Here is a 26667-nt window from a genome sequence, read left to right on the forward strand (position 1 = left end):
TGTTTCCCCCTGATTTATGATTTGTTGTTTTACATTAAGCTCTTGGATTTACGCAGCCTTAGTTTGGGTGCATGGTGTATGATAAGGATCTCGTGTTTCTGTTTTCTGTGTGACGGGCCACTTGTCCCTGGGAGGCCCCTTGGCTCTCCCCACCTTTATCACACTCAAAACTGTGTTCCTGAGTCTGTTTCTGGATTCTTCCTCCTGTTCCACTTGTCTGCGTGAATTCCTGTGTCAATACCCCCTTATTTGATTACTGGAGCTTTAGAAATTTTTTTTTAGAACGTTTTTTAATATCTGGAAGGCTAGTCCCTGCACACACACCTTTTTCTGTAAGAACTTATTGATTATCCTTCCTGGGGATTTATTTTCTTTTCATAGTTCTTTCAGCTTATAAGTTGCCATCTTTGGGTGGAGTCTCTTTGTTGGGAACGAAGCTGCCATTTTTAGCGCCTAATACCTTCCCCTAGGCAACCTTCCACTCCCTCTGCTGCCATCGTCTTGTCGCGCATGCTGCCTCCTGGTTCACACTTGTCCCTACCCCCGTCCTTATGGGCTGTGCATGGAATCTCCAGCCGTGTCTTGCATCACATAATCCTTCCTTAGAAAGTCCCAAATTGCTTGGGGTGGGGCTGGCTGGGGAGGGACTCCTAATGGGTGTGGGGTTTCTCTTTGGGGTGAAAGACGCGTTTTGGGATCAGATAGAGCCCGTGGTTCCACCACACTGTGAATCTACCACCGAATGGAGTGCTCGAAAAGGGGGAGTTTTATGGTACCTAAATTATGTCACAGAACAAAACCAAAAGCGAGCCTCGAATGACATGAGTCCTTCAGCAAAGGAGGAAGAATTCTTGGAGCAAAACTGAAAGGCTAGTCCTTAAGCAGAAACTTAGCTCTGAACCTTTCGGCACTGGGGACAACAGAGGCAGGGTCACGACTCAAAGCCCCCAGAGAAAGCACACCACTTTGCAGGGGGAAGGAGCTTTGCTGACCCCGAGTTAATGAACAGCAGTTTTGCAAAAGGTGAGGAGACGCACTTCCTGTCTTGTCGCTGCTGTTGGCACCTCGGATGCTGTTTTTCTCTGTAGTGCTTTGGGTCCTCATGTGGCTTCAGGAGGCGCCCCGTGTCCCTGCGGTCCTGAGGCCATGGAGCTCTGGTGTCACTTTACAAGTGCTCTGTCCCCACCCGCCTGACTGATTTTCCTGATCGAATGTGTCCTTGGCCATGCGCAGGCCACCTCAGCTCAGACACAGCCTGAGGCTTTCTTCATAAAGTCCTTAAAGTCCAGTCAGCGGCCCTGGGCCTTCCGGTTAGATAGGAGGCTGCAGGCCTCCTAGATTTCGTCAGGAGATCCTCTGTGGGGCTTATCTCCCAGGCCAGATGGTCACCAGCCCCCTCCCTCACGGCACCTTTCCACCGTGAGGTCATTCCTTCCGGCCTCAGAGATAGGCTTGTGTTGCGTCAAGAGATTCCTGTATCTGTACCCATTTTGCCACGTTGTCCCCAGTGTGAGGGGAGCACAGCACTTAGGAGGGGAGCACGGCACCCGTGTGGGCTCTGTGGCTCGCGGCCCGCCTCCCCAGAGCCCCGCAGGCCCCCTGAGCCTCATGAGGAGGGCCCCGGAGGTGATGGGGTAGGAGGACTGGCGGTGGAGGTGAGGACCCAGCGCCAGGAGGGGGCAGCGTGGGCCCCTGCGTTGCTGCAGGGTCCTGTGTGAGCTCTCTCCCATCCCTTCTGCTTCCTCTGTCATTTCTGGAGAAAGACCATAAGATTTAAGTCAAAGCAAAATAGTCTTAAGCAGCTGCACAGGTGACACGTGATTGCCCTTCCGGCCTGGAACACCATATGTCTGGCCATAATTTTTAGGGGAGGTAGAGGGCAGCCCCCAACCCCCATATTCCAGAGGGCTGCCATGTGAGCCCATCCCCCCAGACCCCTTGTGCTGCCATTTTGGGGTGGCCCTGAGTTTGGGTTGGTGGAGAATCAGTTCATGGCATCTCTCTTTACCTCATCTCTGGGTCAAATGACCTCCCCACCCTCCCCCCTGCCATGGCTGCTCTGCCCCAGCCCCTGGAGGCTTAGGGAGTCTGTTCCCAGTGAGGCCCACACACCCCACAGGGAAGCTTAAGCTCTGGGGGGTGCGGCCCAGAGAAGAGTGGAGCCAAAGTCTGTCTTCTGGTTGTTTAGGGAGACGTGGTGGCTCAGTGTGGGATGCAGGCGAGGACGGTCTTGCGCTTTGCAGGGGACCCACTCTGCGCCCAGGCAGCCATGCCCACGGGGCCATCCTGTGCCAGCCTGGCTGGGTACTCAAGGCCAGGAGGATGGCAGGCATGCTCTGGCTCCAGGATGTGAGGACTTCAGCCTCCTGAGCCTCCCCTAGCATGGGGCAAACTGGGACCATTGCCCTGTTCTGGTTCCCAGCAGAGCCCTTGGGGACGTCAGGAATGGGTCATCAGGAGCTCGGGAGGAGTCCAAGGACTCCTTCCCACCATCATTTCCGGGGCTGCACGTCCGGCATCAGCTCCTTGTAGCTGAGCCTCTCCCTTCTTGAGCCCGTCAATCCTGTGGTCCAAGCCAGGCTTTCCATGAAAGCGCAGGGGCGGGCAGACGATCCCCGTGGGTGAACTTTCTCATACTTGCAGAGGTGACTGAGGGGGTGCGGGCACCCCGTCGGGAGAGCCTCAGTCCAGCAGAAGGATGCGCTCACACACATGGCCCCAGGCACCGTGTGCAGGCTGACCATCCACACTTCTCTCTCTGAGCGGGGAAAGGGCCGACACAGACTTCTTGCTGCACTTGCAGGTGATACAGGCTTTGGAGGAACAAAGTTGCCCAGTTGGTGACAGACTCAAAAAGATCCCCCCCCTCAACCAGGCACCAAAGAAGGTCTGAAAGGGCCATGAAAAGAATCCCTCTGGTAAGAAAGCAGAGTCAGGCCGTAGGGTTGAAAACGCCCCCTGACGACGAGGTGGGCCCTGGTGAGAGCTCAGGTCCGTGCACTGCGAGCCCCATGAGGGTTGAGCTGGGGGGGGTCTCGGGGTGCAGGCATGGCTGCCTCCAGAGCCCGGGCCAGAGGGTGTAGTCAGCCCTGTGATGCTCTCAGTCCTTCTTCCCTTCCTCAGGTGCGTGCACTCGAGTGCTGTGCGCCCCGTGTGGAGCTGGGCTGGGGCGGTTCTGGGCACCATGTTTCAAGGTGAGGAATTAACTTGGACTTGTACAGAGGAGGGGCAGTAGATGCCCAGTCCCCAGGAGCAGCCCAGAGCCCTGGGGTGGGGATCGGGGGTTACTGGGGAAGCCAGACTGTGGGGCGGCTGCCTTTTCTTGCTCTGATGGCGCTGGGGGAGGGGGGAGGAGGTCGAAGGCAGTTTCTCTTGGTTCTCGAATGTGCGCCAGGACCAGTGGGTGGAAGTGCTGAGAAGCCTGGGGCCCCTCGCTCCTAGTTGGAGCCGTCTCTAAAGAGCCATCTGGAAGGCCAGTGGACTCCGAGCCCGGGAGCACAGCTAGACGGTCTCGTCTTGAGTGACCCAGCGGGGTGCTGTGAGGGGTTGCTGAGGACTCTGTGAGTTCCCAGAGTTGGTTCTGTGGCTTGTGTGATGCCCTGGGGGTCCCGGTGGCACAGAGGATGCTGAAGGCAGTCAGGAGCTGGGGGCTTGAGGTCCAAAGAGCACGTGGCCCTGTCCTCCACTTGGAAGCTCCAGAAAGGAGGGAGGACTCTGGCTGCCGACCACGTTGCAGGCTCTTATGCCCGGGAGGCTGGTGGCTGGACACATGGTGCCCTGCCTTCAAGGGACGGTGGCCTCCCAACATCCTGTCAGTTCTGGGAAGTGAGTGTTCTCACACGAGACCATTTCCTCTAAGTGGTCAGCCGCGTTCTGAGCGTCTGCCTTGTGCCACCATGGGCTGGGCTGTGGGAACAGATGATGCGGTCCCTGCCCGCCGGGAGCTCGCTGCAATGCAGGGACGGCCAGTGGCCAAGGTCAGAGGCAAGGACAGTGGAGCTTATGTAGAGGACAGGGCAGAGGCATCAGACAGGGAGGGCTCTTTGCCATTCGCTCCTCAGAGCCCTCCTGTGACATGCGCTGCTCTTGGGGCTCTGTGAGGTCACAGTGACCCACACAGCCAAGGCTCGTGTGTTTCGAGCTGAAACAAACCTCTTGTTTCGTGCCTTACACCCAGTGCTTTTTGCTTGAGAATCATGAACTTGGAGTTTGCTGCCTGAGACTGTGTGCCATCTGTGGAAAACAAGGGGGGGGGTGTGCCCACTCCCGGGGCCCACGTGGGAGTGAGCCCAGCACCCCACTCGTGGCTCAGGAAGACGTAGCTCATCTGTGGCTCCCTCTGGCGCGTGTTGGCAACCCCGCTTCGCCTTCAGACCCGCGCCACCCTGTGCTGTGCCTCTAGCACCAGGGTTCACCGAAACAGGGCTCCTGGCGGGGTTCTTCATGGCCCACCTGATGTGCAGGTGGTCCGCGGACTGAGTTCAGCCCACACGTAGGTTCTGGTTGGACAGTACGCTGTCAAGCTGAAAACGGTTTATGTTTTTAAAAATTCATTGCCAACATTTAAAAATCCCAAGAGATTTCATGTAAGAATCTGGAATGCAAGCTTTTCTAGAAAAGTTGGATCTTCCAATCTGGGACCTCAGTCCTGCAGAGCAGCAGTCGCCTCCTTAGATGGGGGGGCCCGGGCCTTCCCCCTCCATTTCCTTCTGTTTCCCTGACACCGAAGCCCAGTAGTGTTGACTTTTGATCCAAGTACCTGTGCTGTGTTTATCTTCTCCTTTGCTTTCTTCACTCGTTTACCCCTCCCCAGACCCCATACATGCTTGTTTTGACACAAAGGCCCTTGTGATTTCTTACATCTCCACACTAAGCCTACTACCTGGCATGCTAGGTTAGGCTTACTCGCCAGCTATTTTGGGGAGCTTCTGGGTCCCTAGGGCACTGCGTGTGTACCTCTGTTCCATCCCTAATGTAGCCGCAGCCCAGCTCAGACGTCATCTGGTTCCTTCCTTTGAAGCTCTTGTGGTGGCCAGAGCCACATTGGGGTCACTGTCTTCACTGTAGCACTGAGCCAGGCCCGTGTTATCAGTAATGTTCGCTGAATCCAGTTACATCTAACCATTATTTGGCCGCCGATATTGCCAAGTGTGATGGATAATGGTTTCCTGGAACATGAAATGAGATTGCTCCGTACCGTTGTTTCCCAGATCGCCAAGCATAGAATGAGTTGGTTTTGGATTCGGTTCCTGGACCTAATCATTTCGAAGTCCCTGTGGTGCTGGAAGGCTCAGTCTGCCTGGAGGGCTTGGTGGCTTGCATTAGTGCTTACGGAGGTGCGGGGAGGGGCCCTGGATCCTTGAAGAGGCAAGATGACGTGTGCGTGTGTGCGCGCGTGTGCACTGCTGAGCTCTCGGGCCAAGAAAGGCCTCGGGCCCTGTGCATTTTGAGCACAGTGCATCCCTGCTGACACGTATAACCTAGCGTGCATGTCTCGTCCATGTCTAGTCATATGACTGAGAACAAAGCTGTGTTCACCATTTGTGGGCAAGGCTTAGAGTCAAATCTAGTATAACTGAATTCAAGAAAACCCCCCAAATGCTAATAGTTTGAAAAGCCATCTTTTGGGAAGAGACTGTCCTCATGTCCTCATAACAGATGGGGACCACGCGGAGCTGATAGGACAGATCCCTAGCAGCCAGGCTGGTCTGACTCGAGTCGGGCTTTCTGTGTGACATGGAGACTACTTTCAAAGCAGCCACTGCCACCAGCAGCTGGATGTTGGCACAGGTTTGGCCCAGGGACTCCAGGTCCCTCCTGGGAGAGCATTGAACCTGGGACACGAAAATGTGACTCATGTGACTTGACCACACACAAAAAAAGACTATGTAGATGTTTATTTTAGACCTGGAAAGATATTCATAAAGCTACTTGAAAGAAGAGGGATGTAGGGGCGCCTGGGTGGCTCGGCCAGTTAAGCATCTGACTCTCGATCTCTGCTTAGGTCATGATCTCACGGTTTGTGAGGTCAAGCCCCACATCGGGCTCTGTGCTGCCAGTGCAGAGCCTGCTAGGGATTCTCTGTCTCTTCTTGTCTCTCTGCCCTTCCTCTGCTCATACTCTCTTTCTCTCAAAATACATAAATAAACATTAAAAAATTCAAAATAAAAGCAGGATATGGAACTGTAGCACAGTAGTATAATCCTACACTTTGTGTTGTTTTTAAAAAAACCCAAATCCTGCACGTACCCATTTAAGCGTGTGCCTATGAACTGGTGTGTATAAAATTACGGGGTGGAACTCACTGTGCCCGTTTTCTGAGGGATAGACTTTGGGGTAATTTTAATGTTTTCCTCTGTCCTTCTCTTCACGTTCCCTGATTTTGTCCATGCCCACGTCTTCTGTGGTTAAGTGACCAAGGTGGGTGAGGACGGGGGCGGTGCCACCCTGCACGTGCGGGGGCCCAGTGGCCGGGCCCCATGGCCGAAGCTCCCTGCGCCCATCCGGGTGCGAAGCCGCCGCCAGGCAGACACGGAGGCCAGATGAAGCTTGATAGAGACGCGCATTTCATCTGCGGAGCGTCTGGTGGCTTTGTGAGGACCGGGAGGCCGCGTGGGGTCCAGTCTGGATCCGCCAGCTGCCGGATATTAGCTGCTGGGGTGCAGGCCTCGGGCCTTCTTTCTGCCGCTCTGATCACCGCCGTGGCGTCTGACAGTTATTACTTTTTCTCACACTTGACCGATATCAGTGCTGATAAGCTGTCCTTTCCGTAATTCACAGGCATCGCGTTCCTGCCAGCCAGCATCTCTTATCTCATCGGAACCAATATTTTTGGGATGCTCGCACACAAGATGGGGAGGTAAGAGGACCGTGTGCTCTCACTCTGTTAGGATAATGTGGTTCTTTGGAGCAGATTCTGGGTGTTCTACCTTAGTTATCACAAGCAGTTGTTTTGACTTCTGTTGAGAAGCTGGCCCCACAGGGAGGGGGATGAGAAACGGGAGTGGTCGTTTATGGAAGGTGCTCTTTTGGTTTTTTTGATAGGTGGCTCTGTGCTCTTCTGGGAATGATCATTGTCGGAGTCAGCATTTTATGTGTGAGTAAAAGATGGTACTTGACCGGCGGTCATGGTCTCAAAGTAAAACTTTGGCTCTGGGCAAGAATCACCAGGAAGCGTTTTACAGCAGTTTCAAGTTTGTTGTAAATTTTTTTTGTTTTTTAGTTTTACTTTTTCAATGTTTGTTTATTTTGAGAGAGAGAAAAAAGTGCACATAAGCAAGAGGAGGGGCGGGGTGGGGGGTAAGGGGAGACAGGGAGGGAGAGAGGGAGGGAGAGAGGGAGGGAGAGGGAGAGAGAGAGGGAGGGAGAGGGAGAGAGAAAGAATCCCAAGCAGGCTCCACGCCCCCAGTGTAGAGCATGACGCAGGGCTTGAACCCACAAACCATGAGATCCTGACCTGAGCTGAAATCCAGAGTCAGATGCTTAACTGACTGAGCCACCCAGGCGCCCCAGTGTTTGGCTTTATTACATTTTCAGTTTTCCTCTATTTTCTTTTTATCCTTTTAAACACCTTGGACAAAGTTCTCCAAGGGATCTGGTTACTTTTTATGTCAGTTGGAAGTTATGTAGGACGTTTTCTTGCATAGTTATATTTCACTTCCCTACCCTCCCCACCCCCATCATCTTAAATACTTAGTGTATTGAAACACTTTCAGACAACTAACCTGAAACAATAGCAAGATTTTTGTTCTAGAATAAAACATCTTCTACCAACAGCCAGTGTCTACCCCAAGGGAGGCCTTCTGGCCCCTGTCGGAAATGCAGTATGGCACAGGCTGATCTTAACCACAGCAGTTAGGAGTTTTTCTTGGTGGTCACAAAACCCATCTCAGATTCGGCTTCTTTTTTTTTTTTCTTAATGTTTTTATTTATTTTTGAGAGAAAGAGAGAGACAGCACGAGCAGGGGAGGGTCAGAGAGAAAAGGAGTCACAGGATCTGAAGACAGGCTCCAGGCTCTGAGCTAGCTGTCGGCACAGAGCCTGACGTGGGGCTCAAACCCACGAACCACGAGATCATGACCTGAGCTGAAGTTGGATGCTCAACCGACTGAGCCACCCAGGTGCCCCTCAGATTCAACCTCTACAGACTGGGAGGACCCAGTTCTCCCCAGACCCCAGCCTCCTCCTTCCTGCTGGTTCCTTCAGAAGAGGATGCACATACCAGGCCAGAGGAAGCGTATCTTTAAGATTTTCCAGCAGCTTTACAATCAGATGTCATGATTTTACTCTAATGGTTATTTCCTCTTACAGATTCCTTTTGCAAGAAACATTTACGGACTTATAGCTCCTAACTTTGGAGTTGGTTTTGCAATTGGTAAGTCACATGTAAAACTTTGCTTTCCCCGTGATTCAGAAAGATTTCCTCCAGGAACTGACTATAGTTCCTCAACCTACAATTTCTACGAGCTGGGGGCAGCCAAGCTCAAGTACAGCCTGTCCGTGGTCTACAGATAGATACCTCCTTCCACATACTAGTCATTTCTTTTCCTTTTTTAAATTTGTTAAAATTATTTTTGAGAGACAGAGACCGTGTGAGAGGGGAGGGTCAGAGAGAGTGAGATTTAGAATCTGAAGCAGGCTCCAGGCTGAGCTAGCTGTCAGCACAGAGTCCACGAACCATGAGATCATGACTTGAGCCGAAGCTGGACGCTTTACTGACTAAGCCACCCAGGTGACCCAGTCAGTTTTTTCCTGAAAGCCAGTATTTTTTTTTTTTTTTTTTTTTTTATAAAGGCTACTATTTACAGAAGCAAATAGATACTCCATTGCTGCCCTTGGGCACACAGGAGAATCCCTCACTCAGAGCACCTTTGTTTGGGCTCAGATCTGTGCATAGACCTTCTCATGAGAATCTGGGGGACAGAGACTTCATGTATATTTTTTATAAGGTGGCCTGATGTGTTGATGACCACCTGTGTTGCGGGAATTTTCACCAGCAAAGGGGACGGGGTCTTTGGAATGTGAAGAAAAAATGTATGCTAGCAACAGTCTTGTGAATATTTTGCATAAATAGTATACCTTTGATTCTTATTCATAATATGCAGACTGGTTATAGTAAAAGTAAATGCTAAATTTAGGGGCGCCTGGGTGGCTCAGTTGGTTAAGCCTCCGACTTCAGGTCATGATCTCACATTTGTGGGTTCAAGCCCTGCATCAGACTCTACACTGACAGCTCAGAGCCTGGAACCTGCTTCCGATTCTGTGTGTCCCTCTCTTCTCTGCTCCTCCCTGCTCATGCTCTGTCTCTCTCTGTCTCAAAAATAAATAAAGCATTAAAAGAAAATTTAAAAAAAGTAAATGCTAAATCTATCACAGGCTAAAGGCAAGTACTGAAGCTTTGAGTGATGCAGTGGAAAGACAGAAGGGAGCCTTTGTGGACTCCCCGGTCGGGCTAGGTGTGCCCTCCCGCAGCACCTCATGGCCTCACTGACCACTGGAATCCGTTTTTCAACCCTCTGCAGCCCGTCCAACTCTTCTGTCCATTTCGTTCACCCCTGTCCCCATTCCCAGCACCCTGCACATAGTAGGTGATCAGCAAATACTGATTGAATGAAGGGACTTCCCTCCTCTCCTTGTCTTGAGTATGAGGTGAAGGTGAGGGACGGACACCAGAATAGTCCACTGGTGGTGTCCACAGATACGGTCCCATTGTGGCCGATTGTTACCAGCACCATTTTATGGGTGGGGACACCAGTGTTCAGCTAGATGAGGAATGGCCGTGCTCACCCACCAGGGACTTGAGCCCAGGACTCCAAAGCCTTTTCTTTAGGCTTTCTTCATTCTGCCTGTCCTGGACTGTTCAAGAGATGAGATTCTGATGTTGGCCTTAGCGGGGGTGACTATTTAAGCCTCAACTTAGTAGACGTCTTTCAGTCTGTTCCCTGAGCAGGGCAGGGTGACCCCTTCATCTTCTGATTCCTTTCCATCTTCCCTGATACTTTCCAACCTATTCTCGGAGTCCCAGTGTGAGGCTGAGGTGTGCGTGGTGGGGGAGCCTGTGAGGCTTGTAGTTTCGCCCCCTGGGCAAAGGTGAGGGCTGATGGACCCCAAGAGAGTTAATCTGGAAGGCACCAGCTGGAGGCTGGTGAGGGGGCCACACAGCGAGCGGCCAGCACCCCACTGGATGCGAAGGCCGGTCTGTGACTCAGCAGAGGACGGGGGTGTCCTCCGGTGGAGACGGGCCCTTCAGACAGTGGAGACCGGGGGGAGAACGGGCAGATGTGGCCTGGGGCCCAGCCGCCGCCCCAATGACCCACAGTCTGTCATCAGCGAAGGGCATGCCTTGGGGAGCCTGCCTTGAGACTCACACGAGGTGATGACAAATGGGGAGCTGCTGGCGGGGGGGGGGGGTGGTGAGGCTAGGACGCAGTCCCCAACATGCCCTGCGTTTCCGGGTTACGTCAGTTTCCCATCGGTTGTGTCCCCTGGCTGTCCGCAGGCATGGTGGACTCGTCTATGATGCCCATCATGGGCTACCTGGTGGACCTGCGGCACGTGTCTGTCTACGGGAGCGTGTATGCCATTGCGGACGTGGCCTTCTGTATGGGCTATGCCGTAGGTAAGCAAGGCCACCGGCTTTTCAGAACGACCTTGTATCTCCGTGCATGATACGCCGACTGGAAATTGTTTAAACTTCTGTGTCTTTCTGTCGATGAGACGTTTGGACAGAGCTTCATCTGATTCTCTCTTTCCTGAAAGGTCCTTCTGCTGGCGGGGCTATCGCCAAGGCAATCGGCTTCCCATGGCTCATGACGATTATTGGAATAATCGATATCCTTTTTGCTCCTCTCTGCTTTTTCCTTCGAAGTCCACCTGCCAAGGAAGAAAAAATGGTAAGACAATTCTCGGATGCAATCTAGTGTTTCTTGAATGTTTCGGCTTGGTCTTCTGGATGGGTTCTTCATGGCTTGGTTTGAAAATCTATTTCTGCTCCTTTGGGCCTGAACTCCTCCAACGTAAATGCTAAGAGTTCCTTTTGCATTTATACTGCGTAGGCCATACTTCTTTTACTCTGTCAAGCATGATGTTTGTAAATGTGAAGGATGATTTTTTTTGTACACAGATTAGCAGTCTGTGTAGCTCTTTGGTCGACCAGCCGTAGAGTAATTAAATGTAATTTTCTTGAGTTCTTGAAAATCTTGAACATAATTTTCTTTGCCTCTTGCGCGGAGTTCTGAGATGAGCCATTTTGAGTGCTGTTTGCTTTCCTCGTAAGCCTTACAGCTTTCCGCAATAGTGTTTTCGTCCTTACTGCATACGATTCTGGAGATGGTTTTGGTGTAGGTAACAGCGTTTTGAGAAACTATCTTATATGCACCTTGGGGCACACGTGAGGATGTGTAACCTTTAAATTCACGGTTTCATAACCAGAGTCATAACGAAATAAACAATATGGTATTGAGGGTAAAGTGTTCCTCTGCTGGACAAATTGGCTTATTGGTTCTAAACTTGAATTTCAGAATGCATTAGTCGTTTTACCCTGATAAGCGTTGATCCCTGGTGGTGGTGGTAGTTTTTAAAACCTTACACGCTGGTGGATCCTCTAGCTGGAAGAGAGTGGCTTCGGTTAAGAATGAAGGAGCGAACCAAAGCCAGGGGGGCGTTTTTGTGGTTAGGAGTGAGTACGAGGTTCACTTGTGATGTTCTCTTGGGGGTACATCAGAAGTTCTTTCTGCCATATGGAAATGGGTCAGATGCTTTGGCATTTCTTGAACTTTTGTGTTGTGATTTTCCCCAAAGAGTGGGTTTCAAAACAGGCACAGACTCTAAAGTTAGGTTACATGCAGCCTTTATTTGGAGTGTTTTGGTACTCATTAACTCGCTTAATATGCTTTGAAAATCTATTCAGAAAAAAATAGATTCAGCATTGATCACTCATCTTGTGCCCTTCATTATGAAGGATTTAACTAGGTAATTTGGTATCGCTCATGACGCGTTTGACTGAAAGAAAAGGAGCAGGAGGTATGGAAATCACCCCTCTCCCTCCTCGTGCTTAGATGCCTCCAGCTCCAAACAGCCATAGCACTTTAGTGTTCATCCCCCCCCCCCTGTCTCCTTGCCTGAGCCCCGCACGGTAGCTTGTCCAAATCAGGGTCAGAAAAGGGGGTTACTCCTAACCCTTTTTTGACAAAAAAACCCCACAAAAACCCAAGGACAAATCACCTACAAATGCTCTGTCACCCAAGAGTTTAACATTCTTGGGAGATAAATGAAGGGCTAGTGTGGCCTTGGAGCCAGACTGTCACGTAGGGACAGGAGAGCGTCTGCCTTACTGGGTTGTCGTGAAGATTCAGCTGAGAATCCCAGAGCACTCGGCCCTGTGTTAGCACACGGTAAATGCTCAGTAAGCGTGTTACTATGTCCAGCGGCGCCTGGGGGGCTCAGTCAGTTAAGCATCCGATTTCAGCTCAGGTCAGGATCTCACAGTTCATGGGTTCGAGCCCCGCGTCGGGCTCTGTGCTGACAGCTCAGAGCCTGGAGCTGGCTTCTGATTCTGTGTCTCCCTCTGCCCCTCCTCTGCTTGCTCTCGTTGTCTCTCTCAAAAAGAATAAACATTCAACAAACAAAGTGTGTCACTATTGCCAGCACCACCCCACGCTGCTTTCCTGCTTCTACCTAACGCCCCTGATTTACTCTTGGCCCAGAGGCTCCCTGGGGTCCTCCCTTCCCCCTCTGTGAGGTGAGCACTTCCTTTTGCTACTCAAACCCCGAAACTGCTGACCGCGCTTCCCTAGCCACGCAGCAGACGGTCGTGGCTCTTGCACTGAGTGTGGGCAGCCCCGTGATGGGTTCTCTGAGGTGTGGGAGGAAGTAAGTGAGCTCAGGGGACTGGGGGGGGGAGCACCCTCCTCCCCCGGGGCCAGCTACCATCCTGGGGTCCACACGATGACTGGCAGAAGGCTGGCCTCAGTACCTCTTCTCTTCCCTCATGTTAAATCAGTGCTTTTGTGTTTCATTTAAAAAGCAAAATGCCAAAGGGAGTGGAAGACACAGTCTTGAAAGGCAAGACATCAAAAATTGCAGGCTTCTGAAAAGCCACAGGCCCCATAAAATGTCAAAAATCCATAATAAGTGCCTAGCAAGAGGAATCATTAGAAACCTGGGAAAATGCGCATCTTGCTGCCCATCATTGCTGCCCATAATCGAAGGTATCACATTGGATTCCATTAGACTAGCGTAGTGGTAACATTTGAGGGTGGCCACAGCAGGTGCCTATTCCCTGAGCAAGCGCAGCAGGAAGAAACCTAACGATAATGGGGGTCAGGCCAGGACAGCGGTGTGCCATGGAGGAGGCAGAATTGATTACTGCCCACTTGAGAAAAATCCAATACTGGCAAGTGCGGGCGTTCAGGATTAACAGTTACCAAAGAAAGGCGACCGACAGCCAGAATAAGGCATCTAAGCCGTAGCAAACCATTCTTTCGTTAGGCAGCATTCTGATGATGAGGTGTTTGGACTTCAGCTATTTTATATTGAAAGATCTAGGGGCACCTGCGCGGTGCAGTGGGGTAAGCGTCCAACTTTGGCTCAGGTTGTGATCTCACAGTTCATGAGTTCGAGCCCTGCATCCGGCTCTGTGCTGACAGCTTGGAGCCTGGAGCCTGCTTCGGATTCTGTGTCTCTCTCACTCTCTGCCCCTCCTGGTCTCATGCTCTCTCTCTCAAAAGTAAATAAATATTAACATATTATTATATTTCTTATTAAGAAAGATCTAAAGCTGTTCATGGGTCCCAAATTACACAACCATGAACTAGTGTGTGAGCGCTGGACTTTTCCTTCCATTTGGTATACTCGGTCTCTGAGGTTTTTTTTTTTGGTTTTGTTTTGTTTTTTGGAATAATCAGAACAGATAGAGAAAAAAAAAACCAAACGATCCATTAGGTTCCTCTGCAGGCATAAGGGATTCCACCCTGCCGTGCGAGGACAACCATGTTCGAGTTACACGACAGTGGCATGTAGCCTTTGATCCTCAGGATACCCACTTGAGATCAGCTGTGTGTCAGAATGGATTTATTCTTCAGGTTCAAGAATTATTATTAAAGATCGGGCACATTTCTTACAACTTACTCTAGAAGTTTCTAGTGGTGGCGCGGACAGGAAGTAGGGCTTTGAGATCGCAGCTTGCTTCTCCTGGCTGGCTCTGGGCTTTCTCATAGTTGTTCAGTGTCCTTCCCACAACCCCGTTTTCCAAATGCAGGGGCCAGACAAGGACCTGCATATTATAAAACCTCTTCGTAGAAATGGGTCCCTTTGTGGGGCATTTATGTAGTGGATATGCAAAACCCTAATTTTTTTTTCAGCTTTTCAAACCTGGCTTGCTGGCTTCTGAACCTTCTTTGAAAAACAAATTATATGGCAGATATGGTAAATAAAGCTTTCTAGCATTCAGGTCGGGTATCTCTCAAAATCTCGAAGCCTGGAGGGCTTACTGTTCAGTGCTTTTAGTCTCAATATTCCGGCTGTGTGTTTGCTTAATTTATATACTTGGTGTGGTCCAACAAGGCTCTTACCTCCTTGGAGATCCTCCCTCTGCTCAGTGTCTGATGCGGACCAGGCGTCCGGCAGGGCTGGGGCTCCGCTCTCCGTGACTGGGCTCCGCTCTGAATTCAAACAGCTTCCTCCTTTCTCTCTTCAGTCCAGAGCCAAACACGCCTCTGTTGCCCAGCAGTGGGTGGAGAGCTGGCTTAAATTACCTGGTGGCCCTCGTGCCCCCGCCCCCCGCCCCCCATGCACTTGATTTACCAGCTTGATCCTGATCACGCCTCTCTGTTCCTGGTGCTTTGCAAATATTCCGTATGCCTGCTGGCTTCTTGGGTCATGTAGAAGTTGTTACAAAAATAGAGCTGCCATAGAATTTGTTTTTCAAAGAAGGTTCAGAAACCAGTAAGCTAGGTTTTAAAAGCTCCAAAACGGTATTTTAAGAGAGAAAACTTATTTATCTGAAATAGGCTGTGCGTACAAATGTGGTTTGGCAGGATTTGAGAACTTCTGACCCCTGAGGTCTGTTTGCCCCCAAAAACACTCTTAACTGCCCTTCTTCCCTTGCAGCACAGCTTTGTGAGTCCATACTACATGGCCAGCATTAGGCTTCGGGGGTCCTTAAGCAGTCTGCATGCATGCAGGGTCCGGTCTAATGGTGGAAGCTAGAGAGAGAAGGCAGTTGTGAAGAGGGTCGAACCATGGCCATCGGTCCCAAGGCCGTCTTGCGGCCTGTGGGCCAGGGGTCAAGGTCCCTTGCCTGGCATTCAAGGCTCTGCAGTCCCGCACCGGTTGGGCTTTCTAATTAACGTCTCATTGTGTGCCTCATTGTCAGATCTCTGTGGTGGCCAGACCGGCTTACTTAGTGTCCCTGTTTTACATAGCGTCTCAGTGACACTCACGTCCAGCTCCTTTGCTGTGCACATGCTTTCTGCCCATCGGGGATTGGCCCCTCTCCTGTCTGCTGTACGCCTTTCCCTGAGCGCCTCACCCCCAGCAGGCATTCCACCCGTGCGCGCTGGGGGCCTTGCCCTTCCCACGCAGTGAGGTCACTGAGTTGCTGGCCTAGGACCTTTGGGGGGGGGGGGGAGTGAAGCAGGTGCCTGGCGAGCTGTGGGCAGCCCAGGGCTCTGCTGTAGTTCTAGCTGATGGCACATCACTGAGACCGTGCTTCCCGTAGCCTGTCGACACCCCTGGCATGAAAGGTTAGGGACCCGACTGGGATTTCATGTTTCATTCCCCCGCCTCCCTGCCCCCTGGTGATTCTTGATATGTCTTTGAGGATCACTAACCTGGGGCGATGAGACGTTGCACTCTTGAGGGGCTGAACACCCGTGAGAATGGTCCTGGGGCCCCGTGTCTGTTGCCTCAGTTTTAGAAATTGAGCTCCTTATTAGATGCATGTATCAGTTCACTTGGCAAAAAGCATAAAAACAGTGTTAAATTTTGTAGCTGACAATTTGAGCTGGCAGCCTGACTTTGAGGGTCAAGGAAGTCCTTTATCTTAACCTGTCACCCAGGCAGATTCCTGTAGAATTTCTCAGGAAGTGATACACAGGTCAGCACTGAGCGGAGTTATGGAAGCAAATGTGTGGGGCAGGACCTGGGGGGAGTAGCGAACACACACCAAGATAGGTTTCAATTTTAACAGAAATGTTTCCATGTAGATTTTCACACCGCACAGCAAGGTGTCGGGGGAATTCAAAGACACACGCGATGGGAGAATCTCCTAGTTGCGCCGTGCCCCCTTGCTGTGCTCTGGACTTCTTCTGCCTCGGCCCCAGGGCACTGCGAGAGCAGACCGCGGCGTGAGGCTGCCGGGCGCGCATCTGTCCCGTCCTGGCTGTGCATCGCTGGCCACGCTCTTTGATCTCTGGGCCCACACAGGGTCATCAGCCCACCACGTAGGGCTCTCGTGAAGCTGAGGTATTGGAGCAGGATTGCTCAGTGTGGTCCCGGCATGATCAGGGGCGGCCGTATTCTCGGACCACATGCGTGGTCTGCACGCTTTCACGAGGAATAAGGACTACATGTGTTTATCAATTGAGGATCAATGGATTGTTTTTACATTTTTAGTAGCAGTGAGAAGGCACAAGATTTTTATGTGCCTAAGAGGAATTTTTTACAAAGATCCTACATTTATTTGAGCCAGCGGAAGACATCTAGGATTTGGAGGAGAGGTGCTCTGGAAATGCCATTTATGAAAAGATGCGGGCCCTGTGATGTCTAGTCTAGGGAAGCGTAAAGGGCCATGGCAGTGGTCTGAGAGTATGGTGACGACCTGTGACGATGGCTGGAGTCAGAACCAGATCCAGGCACACACACCGGAGGCCCATTTCCAGCGCGAGGGTTTGCCTCATTAGGGAGAGAGCCTGTCCTTACGGGTGCTGCCACAGTGAACAGTGGGACTGCATGACTCCAGCATCTCCCCAAGTCCTGATTCCAAGATTCTAAATAGAATTTCTAAACGGGGGCACCTGGCCAGCTCGGCTGGTTCAGCGCTTTCAGCTCAGGTCACGATCTCGCCGTTTGTGGGCTCGGCCCCATGTCGGGCTCTGTGCTGACAGCTCGGAGCCTAGATCCTGCTTTGGACTCTGTGCCTCCCTCTCCCTGCCCCTCCCCACTTGAACTCTCTCTCTTTCAAAAAATAAACGTAAAAAAAAACCCCAAACAACTCTTGCCAGACATACCCCACGCAGCCCTTGCTGCCTGGCTAACAGGCTGCCCTGGTGGCCTTCGTGGCCCCTGGCAGAGACTGCTTCTGCCATCTCCTGTGGCCTGCGGTCCTCCCCGGGCATCCAACCCCGAGGCCTCCCGGCCAGGCACCCGGCAGCTGCACCAAAGGACTGGGTCAGAGTGGGCGGTGCTGTCTACAGCTTTCAAACGAGTAACCCTTAAAAACGTAGGTTAAAACCATCTCATCTTTGTGAACCAAGATGACCGTGTGTGCACTCTGCTCTCTTCCAGGCTATTCTCATGGATCACAACTGCCCCGTTAAAACAAAAATGTACACCCAGAACAACATCCAGTCGTATCCGATGGGGGATGATGAAGAATCTGAAAGTGACTGAGCTCCTCAAAAGTCGTCAGAGTATTTATTTGTACAAAACAGTGTTTCCCGTGAAGTGAGCCCTCCAGAACTTAGTCACACCATCATCCCTGGCGAAAGCAAAGCAACCGAAGGTTAACCGCTCTTCTCCGTGGTTGTGGTCGATTGCCAACAGCCTTATAAAGAAAAAGCAGCTTTTCTAGGGGTTTGTATAAATAGTGTTGAAAACTTTATTTTCTGTATTTGATTTTATTCAATATTATAACAATATATTTTGACGAAATAGTGTAAATCTATAAATATTTGAATCCAAATCAGATATAATTTTTAAAAAACTTACATTCATAAACACTTGGGCAAAAAAAAGCTTCTATTTTTTTCTGAACCTTGGTAATGAGTGTTTAAAATGAAAGCACACGTTATCTCCCAGACACTTCCAACACTGAGAAACTGGCAGGAAGTCGGAAAACAGAATCAAGTAAGACAGCATATTATGTAGTGACGCTGAGTGTGGTTAACTTGTAATTACTCTCAAGATAACTAGCTTTTAGTTCATAAATATCTTAAATGCGGAGGACAGGAGCTGGGGTCCGTCGTCTTTTGACTTACCCATAAATCGTAGCTGGCATTAGTTTTGTATGTAATCATCTACCTGGAAACAGATGGATTCAAATTACATGTTTACACGTGGCTAGCAGCAGGCACTCGAGCCAATAGGGGAAAACAGAAAATGTTCTGAAAGCAGAGAAAAGCACCCAAAGTATAGGGACAGAACTAGCTTTCTCTTTAAAATATTTATTTGATTGTCTTACTGGACGAGACGATGGAGAATCGATACCCTCATACTGGCAAGACTGTTTACACAGGATATTAGCATCCAGTTCAAGTTTTAGAAACGTAAAAGGCTAATGGCTGCTATGACGTGAAAAAATCAGACAACTTATCTTTGACCTGTTAAGAGGTCATCCAAGTATTTTCTTGGAATCTGTTAAATTTTTATCTGTAACTATTATTTTTTAGCCTTCTGAAAGTTGTTCAAATCAACAGATTTTAAACGAAGATGGAAGAAAGAAATTATCTTGAATCACGTTAGGGAAAACGGGTTAAAAAAAAAAAAGTGGTCAGGACACATCCCCTTTCAAAGACCGAAAACCCCAAACATCTAGAAATGTGTATGTATTCTTGTATCATCTAGTCTAGTGTCGTGTACCGTGGTTTTTCTAAGCATGACAACATTGATGTGCCTTTTCAACAGCAAATGCTGTGTTAGCGTTGTCAGTGGACATCAGGTTTTGTAGGAGATGTGATCGGAGCGTGCAGATAGTGTAGAATGTCTCAAATACTTGTGAACTCTGTAATCAACAAAAATTACCCAATGTCTGTTCTTTGTGAAGCTAAAATTGTGTTTCTGTTAACTCGGACAAGGAGCAAAGAACTTGAGAACAAGGACTCCTCAACCTTGTAATTCTCTCGAAGTAGCTAATCCGGTTTCCATGTGCTTTGTGAAGCTTCCCTGTGGGGTTTTGAATGTGAAATCTGGTTTTCAAGTGCAATGTGTTGGAAGCAAATAAGCTTCCCATATCTGAACTGGGCAACTTCAACAAATCCGGACTCTCTCAAGACAGCCCTGGAAGCACTCTCCTGTGGCTAACAGAGCAGGACTGTTTTCTACTCCCATAGGTGGACCCCCTTGATGAACGGGCTACGAATCAAGTCTCTCAGAGGGCTTGTGGCCCTCCTTGACCGCATGCTTTATCCCATTTTCATTTTTGCCTTTAAGGCTTCAGTCTCCTCAAGAATGACTGGCAGAGGCAAGCTCACTGTTGATCTCTAGAGAGAACAGAAAAGATGTTTTTCAGAACTGTTTTGGGAGCAAAGGTAGGAATTGTATCTGAGGGGGTAAAATTGCGAGGTCTTTTCTAGGACTAATATTCTGGGGTTAGCAAGACTGTTAAGTGAGGTTTGTTTCTCGTTTTTTTTTTTTTCCAACCTGTGTATCAGAACAAAGAACAGGCAGCTCCCTGAATGTTTTATTTTTTTGAGCAGAGGTGGGTTTGTAGATATATACCTGGCAAGATAGATACAAAAACGTTAATGAGGTGGCAGAGAATATTCGCTTCTTTCCTTTGACTGCTGAGTGTATGTGCTTGTTTCAGCTAGTTTCCTTAATAAACCTTCTCAACAGTACCGTGCCTGTTCGTATTTCTTTATAGACCGGACATTATCGCTGGAGTAAAATAAATTTTAAGGTATGGTCTTGACTGTGAATTCCTAACGAAAAACTATTCATCTCTGCTTACAGGAGGCAGGTAAAATTGACTCCAGGTTAGTCTGAAACCCTGTTTTTTGGCTTTGCAAAATTTGCTTTCGATTGCAAGCTGTCACTAGCCACAGGATAGCATCGTGGAAAAGCCCAGTAAGTTATCATTGCATTTCTGAGGTTAGATTGTTCTCCTGACCGCGGGGAACATGTAAGCACACTGGATGAAAGGGATCACACAGTGAGCCCACGGGGCCCGGGATCCACACGGAGTGCGCCTGCAGCGGGGGTGAGAATCAGTTTTAATCAGATCCTAGAGGGAAGCTATTGTTTTAAAAGGCTGAGAGGAACCGCCCCTAAGCTTTTTTTTTTTTTTTAAAGAAAAGCTATTATCTCAATTTAGAAAGACATTTTTAAATTAAAGCAATTTTAAATTTATTCACTTTTAGGGAAACAGATGTTATCTTTATTATCAAACGTTAACTGCCTTTTAAAAAAAACCAGATAAATTTAGAACTTGACGGTACCTTTCAATTTTCGGCTTGCTTTCTCCTCTCAGGAAGGATTTTCAGCTATTCTGATGCTGAAGACTATAGGGCTTGATGTAAGAAATGTAGCATGTTCATTCTGATCCCAAAATAATGCTAAAACGTTGTTCAGCCTGACGATCTAACCTAGCCCTTCATCTAAATTTCAGAAATGCAGAATATCGTCTAATTCCTAATAGGGCTTAAAAAAAAAACCCCACCGCCACCAGATTTAAATGCTTTTAGGCAAATTTCAGAACCACAATTTTGTTCCGCAAAAGAGGACTTTGTGGAGAGCTTGTCTGCGTGGCGGAACTCCACCAGGCGGGGGGCCCAGGGAGCGGCAGCAATCCTGTCTCTCAGATGTTAGCAAATGAAGATATTCTTGTTTTCTGTGGTAGTTCCTTTTATTAGTTTTTAGCTATTGATAACATAGCATGGCAGCAAGATTACATCAGGAATGTAACAGAATACAACTGTTTTCCGCAGCCTCCCCTCTACCCCCAGGCTGCTTGCAGTGGCCCCAGCCCCTCCCCTGCGCTCAGGCACCGCCGTGACGCCGCTGCTGCCGGTCTCGGTAGATACAAAAATACTGCACTACATTAAAGGTAGGTTTTACAAATATAATTAGCAGCATTACTGAGCTTTCGTAATTGTGGTTCTACAGAGCTAAAGCCTTTCGAAACAGGAAATTTTTATGAACAAAACGTTGCGTTATTTCGGCAGCTCTGTTCAGATGCGCCAGCTTCAGCAGCATGCCTGGCTGTCACTAAAGCTCGGCGGCGTCCCCGGCCACTGGCCCTCCAGGCTCACCGGTAAGTGATTTCTTCACAAGCCACAAGCTGCTTCTCACGCTGGGCACAGCGTTTCAAGCGCGCGCTACGGAAGTGGCGTTCGCTTTCGGAGAAGCGGGTGTAGGAGACTTCCCTAGCAGGGCTCTTTGAAAACGCAAGCATGCTTAACTAAACCAAGGGGGGACACACAGAGTTTTGTTCTATAAACCTGGCCAATAAAGGTATTTCCTAATATTTCGCTTCATAAAAAACAGCAAGAATGAGAACTGGCCGTTGATTTTAAAAGTGGAATAACTTTTCTACCCTCAAAAATGCTTCTGCCCTCCCCCTCCCCTCCCCGAAAGAGTCCTACTTTTGTTTTGAATAGCTTTTTACTATTCGGAGCACTTTTGCAATTCTGTTTTCCTCCTCACAACGATCCTGTGAGGTAGTTAAAGTGTTGTCTGTTCCTACTTTAGAGCTGGGGAGACTGCGGCCCCAAACCCTCTCCTGCTGACACAGTTCGTTAATGGCCGGTGGAAGAGTTTGAACTTAAACTCTCATCCGGAGGCCTAGGGCTGGAGACCTGGACCAGAACCCTTCCTATGAGACGATGCCGTCAAAACTGTCCCCTCTAGTTTCCAAGACCATGCCAGTTTCTACCATCTATCCATCATCCTAGTATTACCTACAAAAGGGCAACAGGCCTATAAAAGGCCAGAACCTGTATGGGATACTGACGGAGGTCACGCTCGCCTGTTTTCCCGCAGTCACGTGTTCCCAGGGTCTACACGACAGACCGAATATCCGAAGAGATCTTTGTCATCAGAGAATGGACCCCACGTCCTATGTACGATACTGTTAATTTTTGTTTATCGTCATTTTTTTAAATGCCAGTCCGCCCTGCAGAATCACTACTCCTTTAACCTGCAGCAGGTCAGAGAAGCGACACGTCTATTTTGCATGATTCCTCGCCTTCACAACACCCTCCTGCACGAAAAGGTTTCTAAAACAAAACAACCAAACTTGGCTATCAACATGGTCCTTTTAAGAACAGTCCTCTGAAACTTTATGCTTTATTTCCCATGGGAGGACTAAAGATGAAAAAAAAAATCATAAATGTTCAGAACTTCCATTCAACCTTTCAAAAGATTAGATTTCAAAATCTTACCAGTTACTTTTTACGGATCTTGCCTTTGCTAAAAAATTCTTGCCCAACTGCCTTCTCTATCCCCTAGTACATTTTGTTTTTCAATGCAACCTCTTAATAACTATATTCTCACTAAAACTGCACAAAAACTAGAAAAAAATTCACAGGATAGAAAGCAAGCAATATATGTATTTTTTTCTAAATCAGTGTAACTGACTAAAGCCGCAGCATCAGCTGTTATGTTACATTTGGCAAAAACAAAAGACCACCCCCTAAGCCCCAAAACAACAAAAAATCTTAAGCAAGTAGAGACGACAAACTTCCTAACACAAAGATTCAAAACCTGTTCCCTCAGTGATTGCCGTGGTCAATTTGGGCATGCAGCAAACTTCTTGTAACCGTGATGAAAATGAAAATGGTTTAAGAATTTGGACATCTCAGTGTGGTTTTGATTTATATTTCCCTGATGACGAGTGACGCTGAGCATCCTTTCATGTGCCTGTTGGCCGTCTGGATGTCCTCTTTGGAGAAGTGTCTGTTTATGTCTTCTGCCCATTTCTTCACTGGGTTATTCGTTTTTCAGGTGTGGAGTTTGGTGAGTTCCTTGTAGATTTTGGATGCTAGCCCTTTATCTGATATGTCATTTGCAACTATCTTTTCCCATTCTGTCAGTTGCCTATTAGTTTTCTTGATGGTTTCCTTTGCAGTGCAAAGCTTTTTATCTTGATGAGGTCCCAATAGTTCAGTTTTGCTTTCATTTCCCTTGCCTTTGGGGATGTGTCGAATAGGAAATTGCTGTGGTTGCACTCATAGGTCTAACAGGAGAAACCTAACAGAGGACCATGGGAAGGGGAAGGGGGAAAGAGTTGGGGAGAGAGAGGGATGCAAACCATGAGACTACTGAATACTGAAAACGAACCAAGGGTTGAAGGGGGAGGGGGGAAGGGGGTGATGGGCATGGAGGAGGGCACTTGTGGGGAAGAGCACTGGGTGTTGTATGGAAACCAATTTGACAATAACCTATTAAATAAATAAATAAATAAATAAAAATTTGGACAGTATCCTATAGAACACTGATTCAAAAACAAAGATGAAGGGAAAGAATGCAGTGGGACATCACACGTACATAAACACGAAAAGTTCGCTTACCTAGCTCCGTAATTAGAAAAAGTTAAATTAGTAAAAATAAACTCCCAGTATAAACCCAAAAAAAGCATAGCTATAAACACAATCTGAAACAACCATTTTAGTGAGCTGGTCATGTTTTTGCTGGAAAACCACCTTTTTCACTCTTGTTCCTACACAAGCAAATGAGTGTGGAGAAGCGGGCCGAAGTGCGTCATCGGAGGGTTCGGAACGCGGTTTATCTGTGGTACTTTAGATGCAAGTTGCCCCGATCGCTCGAGAGGGCGTGCGCTAAATGGACTCGGCAGGGCCGAACAAGTCCTCGGACATGCCGCCGAACGGCTGCGAGTCGATCAGCTGGGCTATCTCATTATCAAGGTCTTCCTCGGTGTCATCTGTGTACTTGCTTATTTTTTTGGAGGGCTGCTCTAAAGACAGACCTTCTAAAGATTCCAGATCTTCAATGCCTGCCCGGTAGTGGATCATGAGAAGTGTTAGAGCTTGTAGTCTTTCACCTGATTTGACCAGAGCAGTGGAAAGAAGCGATTTTTTCCTTGTATCGGTAGATTCTTTTTCTTCCCTAACAAGGGAATTGTTGTGTTCCAGCTCCTGGTCAATTTCGTTCTGCAGCTTATCCAGCATGAACTCCAGCTTCTGGATCCTCTCCTCCGTGGGCAGACCCCTGTAGAGATCGCGGCCGATTTCTTTAACTGCAATGAAGACGCTGTCGTCCAGACCACCCTCCTTTCGCACCAACTTAATTCCTGTGCTGTTTCCCCGCTTGGAAGGACTGTTCGGGCCACACACCTCAGTGTCGCTGCCTTCGTTGTCTGATGTGTTGGGTGTGTGTTTTGGTGAAGGCTCCACCAGATCAGTTCCTGGTTCAGAAAGGCGAGATTTAGACACCTGGCGCAGGTTTAACAAACGCGAGCTCGTGTTGATGATATGTCTTGTCAAGCCTGTGGTTTTAGTGACGGCCTTGCCAGCTTCAGCATCCACACGAGGAGGCAGGCCTAAAAAGGTTTCCTGCCCTTCCAGCCTGAGGTTTTTCAGGGTCCGGTCTGTCCGCCTGTCGGCTGCCCCGCAGAGAGGGGTCTCGGCCAGACACTTTTCCTGACATTTTTTATGGCAAACGTAAGCACAGAACATACACTGGGAAGCAGCTTTAGTCCACACTTTTTTCTTACAGTAATCACACCAAGTTGGGTTCTGGAACTGAGTATCCTGGAAACTATGTTTGTTTTCTGCCGGCCCCATCTGTCCAACGAGATGCTCCTCTTTAGGCAGGGCAGGAAGCTCTTCGACCAAATGGGGCTCTTGCTCTTTCTCTACGGTGGTGACTGCAGGGTGGTCCGGCTCGCCTTCTCTCAAGTATTTGAAGTGAATCGTAATGTCACCAAAGCAGAGTTTGTCGTTGAATCCCTTCTGCACGCTCAGATTGCGCAGGGCGGTTCTCGAGACCATGGCCTTCAGGGAGGGGGCCTCCAGTCGGAATTTGGACAGGTATTCCATGTTTGATGTCGCCAGGCATCCTAGGGCCACCTCTTCCAGTTTTAAGCTGACATGCCCCAGACAGATAAGACCCCCTAACTTGAAGGGATCTCTGCACCACAGGGCCACGTTTAAGTACCTGTGGCAGGCCTCTATGTCAAAGAGACAGGTTGCTCCGCTTCTTGTCCATTTTCCTAGCTTATTACGGTAAGGAATTTCCGACGACTCCCACGTCTGAGGGTCATCCGAGCTGTCCTTGGGAGGGCAGGAACTCTCGGACGTGAACTCTCTCGCCACTTCCTGCTTGGCTGAGAGCTGCTTCGATGCAGCCGCATCCTCCGTGTGATCCGTGCTTTTTGCTTGCTTTTCAGCAGGTTTTTCTGCAGGAGGAGGGGGCAGCACCTTTTCTGGCTTTTCGGCGGGAACATCCGGTTCTGTCTGGTTTGGGGTGTCCGCGGAAGGCAGAGGGACTTTCACTTGTGGTCGGGGCGGCACGGGCGGTTTGAAAGCAGATCCTTGGGCTGGCTTTGACACTGGCGTCGGGTCTGTTATCTCAGAAGCTTTAAGGGCCGAGGGTTTATTTCCTTCTTTGCATGGAGGTTTTGGAGGGGGCGGGTGACTTCCTACCGCTAATTTACGGTTCAAAACCGGCGATATCGTTCCAAGGGGTTTAACAGCAAGCGTTGTTGGGGTACGTTTGGGACTGTGACTTGATGGCGCCTCGTCTTTGAGCTCAGTTTGGGCTCTGACATCACCGGCCAGGTCTTCGAATTCAGAGTCCAAATCTCTGTTTTCTGCATCCACTGCCAGTGCAGGCGCCTCCTCCTTGGAGCCGGGGTGGCACCCGGCCGACAGGAAGTGCTCCTCCAGCTGTCCGAGCTGGTCCTGCAGCGAGGCGCCCTGGCCGCTCTGGCCCACGGGCCTTTCGTAGTAGACCAGGACCCGGTCGCCGGCCTGCTTGATCAGCTTCAGCACTTGCAGGGTAGAGGTGATTTTCACACCTGTTGTAGGATTTTAAAAGGGAAAATATGTAAATTACTGCAATGAAAGGCCTCTAACTCTGCGGAACAGAACTGCCATTAGTTCACGATTATGGAAAAGCAGTACGTAATTGTGGCGCCCGGTCAAATGCAGAGACCAATGCCTGAAGTGAACTTAGCAAAAATACTTGATCATGAACAGCAGACCCTGTCACCTATTCTGTTTATTAACCCTACCCATCAAACTAATCTTTCTGTCAGGACCAGAAAGCACCAACTGCCTTAAAGTTAAACAAGGTGGTTCCTATCTGCATCACAGCATCAGCTTAAATTTTCATTTTATTATGTTCTAAGAGGAGCCACATTAGCAGCTTGAAATTCAAAAGGTACAGGAAGACGTAGAGTGAAAAATCTCCCTTCTGCCTCTCTCTTGGGCCGTCCTGTCCCATTGCTGAGGCAGTCAAAGCGAGTGGCTTCCGCTGCAGTCTTCTAATCTAGGTAATCTTTAAGGCTCTATTTGTTTCCTCCCTCGTCCCACCCCCCGCCCAGCAGTCCTGACCCAAGCCACCCCTTTCTGTAGGACTTAGAGGAGGTAGGTGAGAAGGGGTCTTTGCTTCCCGAAGGTCTCAGGGTCACCCTAAATCAGAGTAACATCAGCCGACCTAACAGGCTGACCTCACAGTTCCTCCACCCAGACCCTCTCCTACAGCAGCTGCCCAGGCAAGACCTGCCTATCACCTGGAATTTCCCACATCAAAGGTCTTCCACTTGCA

At 49.3% G+C, this 26667-nt stretch overlaps 2 protein-coding genes across 2 annotated transcripts in view; one reads left to right on the plus strand and one right to left on the minus strand.

Annotated features, from left to right (window-relative positions):
- Positions 1 to 19775, plus strand: part of SLC18A2 (solute carrier family 18 member A2) — a 37977-nt gene extending 18202 nt beyond the window's left edge. The window contains exons 11-16 of the mRNA XM_029932661.1: positions 6781 to 6859; positions 7045 to 7096; positions 8311 to 8374; positions 10499 to 10618; positions 10759 to 10892; positions 17506 to 19775. Of these exons, the coding sequence (XP_029788521.1) occupies positions 6781 to 6859; positions 7045 to 7096; positions 8311 to 8374; positions 10499 to 10618; positions 10759 to 10892; positions 17506 to 17610 (554 nt within the window). The 3' untranslated portion in view covers positions 17611 to 19775. The remainder of the gene's footprint in view (positions 1 to 6780; positions 6860 to 7044; positions 7097 to 8310; positions 8375 to 10498; positions 10619 to 10758; positions 10893 to 17505) is intronic.
- A 3754-nt stretch (positions 19776 to 23529) lies between these two features.
- The window catches only part of PDZD8 (PDZ domain containing 8), a 76934-nt gene continuing 73796 nt past the window's right edge, over positions 23530 to 26667 (minus strand). The window contains exon 5 of the mRNA XM_029932662.1: positions 23530 to 25915. Coding sequence (XP_029788522.1) covers positions 23715 to 25915 — 2201 coding nt within the window. The 3' untranslated portion in view covers positions 23530 to 23714. The remainder of the gene's footprint in view (positions 25916 to 26667) is intronic.

Source organism: Suricata suricatta, chromosome 2, assembly GCF_006229205.1.
Source record: "Suricata suricatta isolate VVHF042 chromosome 2, meerkat_22Aug2017_6uvM2_HiC, whole genome shotgun sequence".
Classification (NCBI taxonomy): Eukaryota; Metazoa; Chordata; class Mammalia; order Carnivora; family Herpestidae; genus Suricata; species Suricata suricatta.